The 10,460-nt window shown below is 40.2% G+C and overlaps 1 protein-coding gene across 1 annotated transcript in view; it reads right to left on the reverse strand.

Moving 5' to 3' along the window:
* Positions 1 to 10,460, reverse strand: part of Atp13a5 (ATPase 13A5) — a 122,618-nt gene that overhangs the window by 52,254 nt on the left and 59,904 nt on the right. The window contains exons 15-16 of the mRNA XM_005344790.3: positions 1,234 to 1,320; positions 465 to 621 (exon numbers count right to left, since the gene is read on the reverse strand). Of these exons, the coding sequence (XP_005344847.1) occupies positions 465 to 621; positions 1,234 to 1,320 (244 nt within the window). The remainder of the gene's footprint in view (positions 1 to 464; positions 622 to 1,233; positions 1,321 to 10,460) is intronic.

The following is a 10,460-nucleotide window of genomic DNA, read 5'->3' on the forward strand; positions in this document are numbered from 1 at the left end:
AGAGAGAGAGAGAGAGAGAGAGAGAGAGAGAGAGAGAGAGAGAGAGAGAGAGAGAATTTCCTATCTATTGCTCTGTCTCAGCTGTTAATAGCAGAGTCAGCCCTGTTCCCTTTGCCGGAGTGCAGAGTACCCTGTTATTCAGATCTGGTCAAGTGTTTGGATCCCACCCTATGTTCCCCACTAGTCATCCAGCCCATGTACCTCCTGCAGCTTAGCCTTACATCTTCTGCCATGACACCCCACTGTGGCTGTACTTTGCTGCCTATGTAACAGCCAGATGTTTACTCTCCCCCTCTGCACCACAGGATCTCCCGGGCTGCTCTCACCTGCCTACAAGTCAACCCGCTCCTTTTATTGCCTTTGGTGGTTGAGTTCTTCATGTGCTTTTATTACAGTGGTGCAGAAGTTTGCTTTCTGGGTTTGGCATTTGAAATGGTTTTTCCTTTGAAAGATAAAGTCAGTACCTGTTTCGGATCGGCAGAACCTGGCCACCATTTCCGGAGCACCCTTCATGTAGACCTGGAGGCGAAGGTCACCAGCCAGCTGAGCGATCACAGACATCCTCTGCAGGCCAGAGGAGAAAGGAAACTGTCGCAGGACAGTAATGGCGTCCACGGGACTCTGCAGGGACATCAAAGAGAAGGAGACCAAAAAGCCTTCAAGCATTACTCGGCCAACCAACAGGGTTTCTCATCCGATGTACCCAGCCACATCATGGCATATTATATATGTTATAATGCTTATATTTTTCTAGCCTATTCAAGGGTGACTCACTCAATATATTATCTGGTCTCAAAACCGCTTACTGGTGGTTGCCTGGAGAAATCCTAATCTCCTTCCAGGTCATCCTCTGTGATGGGATGCTTCTTTTTCCCAGAAACACTATTCATTCCCAGCTCGGCTCTCCCATGGCTCGTTTGTCAGCCTTTATTCCAGCGCTTGGCAGGGTGTACTGCGCTGACTTGCACTCATATTGATTTCCGACCACTGTGTTCTCTGCCCGTGCAGAGCCCAGCAGTGAAGTCTAGCTCGGTGCTCCAGCGCACATGGACGCTCACTGAGTGTTTGCTGGAACACTAATGAGGGAAATGGGGACTATACACATGGTCATACCAACTATGGAATCTATTAGGCTAAAGCCTAACAGGAGAAATGTAAAATATGTGCAAAACCTGAACTGTATCTCAGGTGTCTGGGGGAAGGAAATACGTGATCGAAGGAAGAAAATCGTACCTGACTGGCTTTTGGTCCTGGTTTTATTACGGTGCTTGAATCTGACAGGCCCAATTTGCAGGAAGGCACTTGGCAATCTTCCATGTTCTGTTACAAAATGAAACATTCATAAGATTCCTTGGAGACAAATAGGAAGAAACAGTTTTCCATGTGCAATGTGCTAATATTTTCAAAAACCCTTTTCAGGTAGCTTCTCTTCCCAGATGTTTCCTTAAATACCACCAGTGTCAAATGTCTGCCATTTTCATTAACAAAAAGAACTTCATTGTAAAAAATGTCGAAAATCCCAAAGTACTGTGAATATAGTAAGGTAGAAAGGGATGGGGAGGTGCAGGGTGTGGGGTCACTGCTCTTCCCAGTGGCTGTGTCTAGTGGCTGGAGGAGGAGGTCGGGTCTTTAATCTTGTTCAGTACAACAGCTCTCAGCTGTGTGAACAGCTGTGCCCCCAAGATAAACACAACAACACAATTTTATGTTACCCCTGTGTTACTGTTCTAATTTAGTTAGCTAGAAAGCTAGCAAAGTTGGCCACGACCAAAGTAAAAAGCACAGTTGAAAATGGATTTTATTTCTTGGCTAAAAAATCCAAATATAGGCATTAGTATTATTGAGACATCAACATTAACCAATATCAAAATATTAGAAAAGAATTTACTGTATTTTTCTTAATAATCTGTAAGGATATTGTCCCTCCCTCTTTATATCTAGCAGGTTCCCAGCTAACAAAGAATTAACTCAAGGCTCCATCAGATCCAGACTACATCTCAGTGAAAAGTGCTCTGTTTAGGGGTGAATATGACCATCTTGACAGTTCTTACAGATGTGGCATTAAAGATTCATGTTCACAAACAAGATCCCAAGGTGTGCATCATTAGTGCAGGTAGAAGGGGTCTTACTAGGATCAGGATCCATGCGACACGTAGTCACAATGGCTGCAGGTCATCACTATATCAGTTCTGCTGGGGCTGGGAGGGCTCTGCTCTTCAGGTCATTCATTGCTTTCCCTACCCTAAGACCCAGGAAACTGGGTATGATTCTTGCTTTGCATCAAAACCTTCCTCAGAGCCACCAACTCATCTCAACATACTGATTTTAGGAATTTCCCTTCATACCAGATTTCCCTTTTTGGGCACTGGCCTTCTAGAGAGCCAAAACTTCCCACTATTCATCTCTGCATTAGCTTTCTGTGAGGAGTGCTTCAGGCTCTGGCCATCATTTGATCCAATTATGTTGATCCTAACAGTAAACGTTTTCCTATGAAATATGTGTGTGTACGTGCACATGCATGTCTGTGAATCCAGGCGTGCAAGAAGATGCACGCAGTATTTGTGATGGGTTTTAGATTATGTCTCCGACTGGGACCCAGAACTCTGATTCAGCTAAGCTATGTGACCAAAAACCCCAGAGATCCATTTGTCTCTGCCTCCCCAGCTCTAGGATTACAAATTCATGACACCATGCCAATCTTTTTACCTGGGTTCTAGAGATCAAACTGGGATCCTTGTGTTTGCAAGGCAAGCACGTTTCTACCTGAGATCTCTCCCCAGTCTTTCCATGCCCTTTATATATTACTTAGTGTTTTTGATGTCCCTCCCCTTTCTTTGGAGGTCAGCATAATGACAACAATCAAGGGACTTATTAAAGAATACTCGCTCTTTGTTTGGCATTTTATAATGCCCAAAGTCACTCCAAATCTCAGGACTCACCTGAGTCTGTAAAGGAGGTGTTCTTACTGCAAATGCACAGATAAGAGACTTATAGTGTTAGATATAGATCTGAGTGGCCAGGGCCAGGTGGAGAGCAATATTCACTGTCACAGCAGCACCCAGGACAGGTTTATGGTTTGTGCCCTTCAACTGCCACTCACACCCACCCAGCTCAGAAAGTAGGATTAGTCTGAGCAAGGTTCCTCTTTATTCATGTATAAACCTCTATTGTGCAATACAGTAGCTACTAGCCACTGTGGCTAGTTAAATTTAAATCAACCAACAACAGCTGCAATCAACAACTCAGTTCCTCACTTGCATTTCCACATTGCAAATGTGTGTTAGCCACGTTGGGGAGTCTGCTTTAGACTTCTCTTTCTTCCAGGCTGGTGGGGAGCATCAGTATCAGCTTATGGCCTATCTAGAAGGATTTAGGGTCAAGTAGGTTTCATGAATGCTACATGTCATGTTCTCCCTGGAATATTCAAAATGCACCATAGTATATTAAATAATATCCCTAATCAAAAAATACATTTAATTTTGTTTAAAAAATTTAGGGACTCCTATACCATGTTATACTCCTTAACATAATTCTCTGAAAGAGAGGTTGAAAGATCCTGTCAGGAAGACTAGAATTCATCCAAAGAGGATTCTATTATTATTATTATTATTAATAATAATAATAATAACATAGGGATGCAGGAGCAGATGCTGGAAAGGTGCCACTGTATCTCTCTACCTCATATGCTGGGGCTGAGGAGAATCTGATTCTGAAAGAAACTCTGATATTTAACTTTAATTGTTAATTTGACACAACCTAGAATCATCTGAGAAGGCAATCTCAATTATGGACAAATGTAGGATGAACTGTAGCCTTTCCTATAGAGGTTGTTTTAAGTAAGTGCTATGAGAAGCCTCAGCACACTGTGGGTGGCACCATTCCCTAAGCAGGAGAACCTGAACTATATACAACAGGCTAGAAATCAAGGAGAACGCAAACAGGCAAGCAAGTGAGCATGTATGCATTCGTTTCTCTTTGCTCTTGATTGTGGATGTGATGTGACTAGTTATTTGAAGCTCCTGTCTTGACTTCCCCACAACACTGGACTGAAAACCTAGAAATTTAAGCTGAAATCAACTCCTTAGGTTGCTTTGTGTTAAGATATTTTCTTTAGTCTTCTGCCATGCGTTACATCCCGAACACAGTTACCCCTCCCTCCATTCCTCCCAGTCCCTACCCCACCTCCCCTCTCCCCCAGATCCACTCTTCTTTCATTTCCTGAAAGGGGGGCTCCTCAGGAGTGTCCTTTGAACAGGGAAGGCATAACAAGTTACAATAAGATGAGGCACAAGCCCTTGTATCAAGACAGGTCTAGGCAACCCCATACAAAGAAAAGGATCCCAAGGGCATGTCAAAGAGTCAGAAAGACCCTCCACTCCCACTGTTGGGAGTCCCACAAGAGCACCAAGCCACACAACCATACTATATAGGCAAAGGGCCTCGCTCCGACCGTACAGGGTGCATGTTTATCACGTCAGTCTTTGTGAACCCCTATGAGCCCCGTTAGTTGATTCTTGGTATCCTTGACCCCTGGGGCACCTACAATCCTTCCTCTCATCTTCTGTGGGATTCCCCTAGCTCAACCTAGTGTTTGACTGTGGTTTTTTGCCTCTGCTCTCAGCAGTCGCTGGATGATAATGCCTCTTTAATGACAATGGGGCTAGGCACCAATCTATGAGTACAGATGAATATCATTAGGAATCATTTCATTGATTTTTTTTGACAGTTGTGTTTGGTTCTATCCTGGGTCTCTGGGCTGTCCTGGATATTTTTATTACAGCAACAGAAATGACACTAGAAACTACAACCAAGCACTGTCACATCTCCTAATCCAAAAGGCCACTCCATCCACTAAGTGTCCAACTGCCCTCAAATTCTGTGAACAAGGAAACAGAGCTGACGTGAACACAAACTTGTGTAGACTGTGGACACTGGCAGAAAAGCATCCTGAGCTCTAGGAACAGAAGACTTTCTAGCTGCGAGGGAAAATACAAGCATGTGTCTGCCTCCATCTCAGACACTGAAAGAGATACAGCGGAAAGTGTGGCCAACCAGCAGAGCAAAGCAGAAGAACAGCAGTCAAGAGGACACTTCATGCTGAGTGCCAGAGACACTCATTCTGAGCAGCAGGGAACAACTCTCAAGTCATGTCCACACAGGAATTCAATGGAGCAGAAAAAAATACAGGAAGCAAACTGTATACAGCCATTCTGCTTCAACCTGGTTGAGCACCTTACAGATAACAGCTGCTTTCCCACCAGCAGAGCAGACTTCAGAGATGACCTAGGGGTAGGGGAATCATCCTAGACAGGAAAAATATTGACTACTAATATTCTGTTTTTATTTTTTGCTTTGCTATTTTTGTTTCGGGATTAGGATTTACAACTATTCTTTATCTGCACCTATTCTTTTCTGTTCTCAACTATTTCTCAAAGCTTAAGCCTGATGCTTTACCTCTTATTCCTACTTCACCTCCTCCTATTTTCACTTCTTAATTATTCATATTTCTAGTCTTAATAGTCTTTGAACACCTACTTTATCCATCAATAGCTCTTTTAATTTCTATCCTCATTGGGAATGTAAATGGTGCACCTAACTGCTTTTCACTCTATTACCCAATTACTGACAAATCATTGCTTTTGTTTCTGCTCTTTGTGTCTTCCCTCTAGATGGCAGAGACCATACTCTCAAGAGAAAACTACTCAGTAAGAAGAACTACATGAAACAAAACAAACAAAAGATGGGGGAAAACCATAAAAGATGCATCTACCCAGACAGACGTACAAATCACACATAAAACAAAACAAACTCCAAAGTTACTAAACACCAGAAACAAATCACTAAAATTCCAGACAAATAATTTAGAATCCCACTTTTAAAAATGTTCAGTGATTCATAGAAGATTAAATAAGCAGATGAATGAAGCAAGGAAATTAATTCAGAGACTGGGTAATAAAGTGCTCATTGTCAAGAATAAAGACTTGAGTTCAGAATCCACTTAAAGCCAGGCACAGGACCACCTGTGTGCCAACCCAACCCAATGTTGCTGCCGTTAGATGGGAGACAGAGACAGGAAAAGCCACTGGAGCTGGTGGGCAAGCTATCCTGGGGTACACAGTAGCACATGGGAAGATTACATGAAAGATGGGGACTGATACCTAAGGTTGTTCTCTGCCCTCCATGCATAACTCACACAGAGAGAGTGGGAAGGAGGGGAGTTCATCTTGGAAATGGAGCTTTTGAAGAGCTTAAAAATCAGAAATGTTGGAAATGAAAGACTTCAATCAGTCAAGAAGAGAGGGGGGAAGAAAACTGAACAATGGAGACCACTACCAATAAATGGACTAGACCAAACAGAAAAGACTATTAAGGATAGAAGATAAGGTTAAGAAAGTGTTACATTCAGATAATAATTTAAAACAAACATGATCACAATTTTTAGAAAATCTGGGACACAATCAACAGACAAAACAAATAATTCATGGGGTAGGAGGGGGTTGCAATAACATTTAAAAGTACAGAACTATTGAATGAAATTTGCAATTCATTTCCCCAAATTATGTATATATGTGTATATGCATATGTGTATAGGTATATGTATATGGTGGGGAACCTCCTTCAGCCAACGGCCTTTGAGAGGCTGAGCCAGGTTGGGCATGACCTTGGGTACCTAAAAGCCAGCAGGATCACCCGCTTGCTCTCTTACTTTTTGCTCGCCACACCTGGATGTTGGATTTAGTTCCTGTTCCTCGTTGTGATCTGTGAGTTCTCTTTTAATAAAGAACTTTTTTATGCCATATTAGGAGCTAGCATGAGATTCCTTTATTTGCACCTCCCCATCTGATGTATTCCTCTTCATGTATGTCATTTAGAACTCTAAGGGACAATGGCTGGAAAAGAACATCTCAGATAGATTGTTATGAAAATATCAAAAAGACAGAAGAAAGAAGCAATATTAAAAGTTGCAAGGGGGAACTTTCAACTTACTAGCAAAAGCAGAACCAGCAGACTAGATCAAAGTTTTCAGTAGCAGGGAAGGAAGTATTTTAAACCCTGAAGCATAAAACATCCAACCAAAATTATTACATAGAGTAGAATTACTTTTTAACCTAAAGGAGAAATCAAGACATCCCAAGATACATACAAACTAAAGCATTCCATAGCCACTTTGTCAAAATTACAGAGAATATTTATAATAATTCTACATACAAAGGAGAAAGATAGTTACAACATGATAGCACAAGGAAGAGAAAATTTCATGGGAAGAACAGACAAATAAATAAAAACTAGGAAAGAGTCAAACACACCCAGTTCAATAAACCAGCAAGCTCCATTGCCCCATGAAAAGAATAAATAGAAAAAGAATTTAAAAAGCTATGGGAAATAGCAAGTATATCTCAATAATAATTTCAAATATTAATGGCCTTAACTCTCTAATTAAAAGATACAGACTAGATGATGGAATCAGAACACAAGATTCAACCATTCGCTGGTTGCAAGAAATACCGTTCACTGGCAAACACACAGAAAAGTTGAGAATCAAAGATTGGAAGACTTTAAACCCTGCATCAAGTAGATGCTGAAAACAGGCAGAATTAGCCAGTCTTACATCTGACAAACTAGATGTCAAACCAAAATTAGTAAGAAGAGATAAAGGATGTCACTACATGCTACTAAAAGAAAACATCTAAAGAAACCTGTCTCGAAAAAACAAAACAAAACAAGAAAACATCCACTAAGAAGATGAAAAATTTGAAGCTATAGGTCCAGTGTTGAGGCACCTTATTTCATAAAACATGCTTCAAAAGACACATAGGGCCACATGCAATAAGACTGCATTGCTTCCATTCACTGCTCTCATCAATAGTTAAATCTACAGTTCATCGTTCAACTGTACCGTAAACCAGACAGATCACATGGACTGATAGAACGGACATCTGCAGAACACTCAACCTATCAGCTGTGAATATGCGCTGCTGTCAACGCCCATGGACCATTCTCAAAAACAGATCTTATTTTGTGCCATAAAGCAAGTCTTGATAAATAAACTACATTTCTTAAGTTTTATAAGCTCACAGTAGAATAAAACTGAAAATCAATAGCAAGGAAAGCTACACGTATGTGTGGGTAATAAATAGTACTCTCTTGAATGATCAATGTGTCACTGAAAAAGTCAGGGAGGAAATTAAAAAATTCCCAGAGTCAATAAAAATAAAAACATGATTTATTGTAACTTTTAGGACATAAAAAAGTTAGTTCTAATGGACACGAATTAGTATGATGTTCTACACTTTAAAAACGGGGAAACCTCAAGTACATAACTTAATGGTTTGCCTCTTTAAAAAAAAAAGAAGAAGAAGAAGCCAGGTAGTAAATTATAAGGGTAGAGCTGAAGTCAGTAAAATGAAGATTAAAAGAGAGCTAAAAAAAAAAAAATCAAAGGATTGGTTCTTTGAAAAGATAAACAAGTTCAATAAAGCCTTAGTTGAATTCTACTGACAGAAATAAAAGATCCAAATTAGTAAGAGTGGAGATGATGAGGAGTGCTTACAACAAATTCTAACGAAATCTGCTCACTAAGAAATGCTTTAAAAACATATATTAATATCAATAGTGTGGAAAATCTAGAATAAATAAGTCAATTTTTAGACATATATGACCTACCAATGTTAAATCAAAAGAATATAAACATGTAAGCAACTTATACCGATCCATGACAAGCAATAAATTGAACAGCAACAAAAAAGTTTCCCCACTAAGGGAAGTCCAGGGCAGATTAGTTCACTACCAAATTTTGTTAGACCTTTAAAGAACTGACTCAAATGCACCTCAAACTATTCCATACCATAGAAAGAAAAGGAAGCCAAGTGAATTAATTCTGTGAAGCCCGTGTTAGCATAACGGTGTATAAAGAACCAATAAAAAGTTTATCCAGCTACAGGTCCATTTCTCTGATCTGATTCCAAAGATTATCAATAAAATACTTGTAAACCCAATCAAAAAAAAAGACATTGGAAAGATGGTATATTATATTGAAGTTGTTTGATTCTAGAGACGTGTGGACGGTTAGTCGGACAGATCAGTAAATGTAAAAAGCACAGATGGACTAGGGACCGAAGCCACTTATCATTTCAACAGATGTAGAAAAGACCTTTGACAAAGTTCAGCAGGCTTTCACGATAACAGCTCTGATGAAACCAGGAACAAAACAAACATACTTGAGCAAAATAGTGGCTGTATGACTGTAGGAGCTGCATAGCGTTTTGTGCTCACAATAACTATAAGGAAACCTTCTGGGAACAGATGGGGCTAATAGCTTGGTGACCTCCGCACATTGCTCCTGGCTCCCCTAGACCCATATCTTGAATTTATTTAACTCCATCAATCTATATATCACTAGCTTTCCCCAGACCCTTATCATGGGCTTTTTTACCTGGAGTCTGCTTTCTTAGTCTATAGAACGCATTTTTGTACAAGTGTTTACTTGTACTTTATAAGAGTTCTGATGTAACCATATCTTAAGCTTTGTTGTGCACTCATAATAGGGTTAATTATCACCAGGAAGAATTTTTCTAAATTGTGCTGTGCTTAGGTACACCTAAAACAAACGACCCAATGTCAGGCTCTTGAAGTTTATAACAACACCAGCTACTAAGTCATGCTGAACCAAATTGCCTTCTTGCCTCCCCTGCCTCAACACTCTGCTGGCCCTGGTGTTTGCAGAGACCCCCCACATACGGCAAACAAACAGCCAGCATGAGATCAAATGGGGAAAACTGAATCTCCTGGAAAGTGTGTGCTTTCTCAACTCTCCTTCAATCCAGTGCTTGAAGTCATAGCTAGAGTAATCACAAAAAAAAAAAGAAAGAAAGAAAAAAGAAAGGCATACAAACAGGAAGAAGCCAAATTATCCCTGCTTCCCAATGGCATGGTCCTATATTGAAGTGCCTGAATACCTCTACCATAAAATTCTTGAATGTGATGAGCGATTTCAGCAAAGCAGCAGGATGCAAAATCAACAAACAAGTTGCAGAAGCTTTCCTGGATGTCAACAACAAGAAGGAAATCAGAAAGTAACCTCATCTATAACAGCTGCAAAAGATAGCTTGGATACGAATGGAATTTTTAAGAACTAATAGAAATATACATAAAACATAAAAATAAGAAAAAAATTAAACTTTACTGAAACAGTATTAAAATTTTAACAACCCAGATGGATAGTTCTCCTGTGTTCATTGATATGCAGAATCAACATTATAGACATTGTCATATGTGATCTCCATAAAAATTCCGAAGACACTCTTCACAGAGCCAGAAAAAAAAATACTAAAATTCATACAGAAACACAAAAGGCCCCAGAGAGTCAAAGCAATCCAAAGGGGAAAAGAACAAGGCTAGGGGTGTCACAAAAGCTGACGCCAAATTATACTGCAGACTCACGATGACAAAACCAAAGTGAT

The sequence above is a fragment of the Microtus ochrogaster genome, chromosome 2 (assembly GCF_000317375.1).
Source record: "Microtus ochrogaster isolate Prairie Vole_2 chromosome 2, MicOch1.0, whole genome shotgun sequence".
Taxonomy (NCBI): Eukaryota; Metazoa; Chordata; class Mammalia; order Rodentia; family Cricetidae; genus Microtus; species Microtus ochrogaster.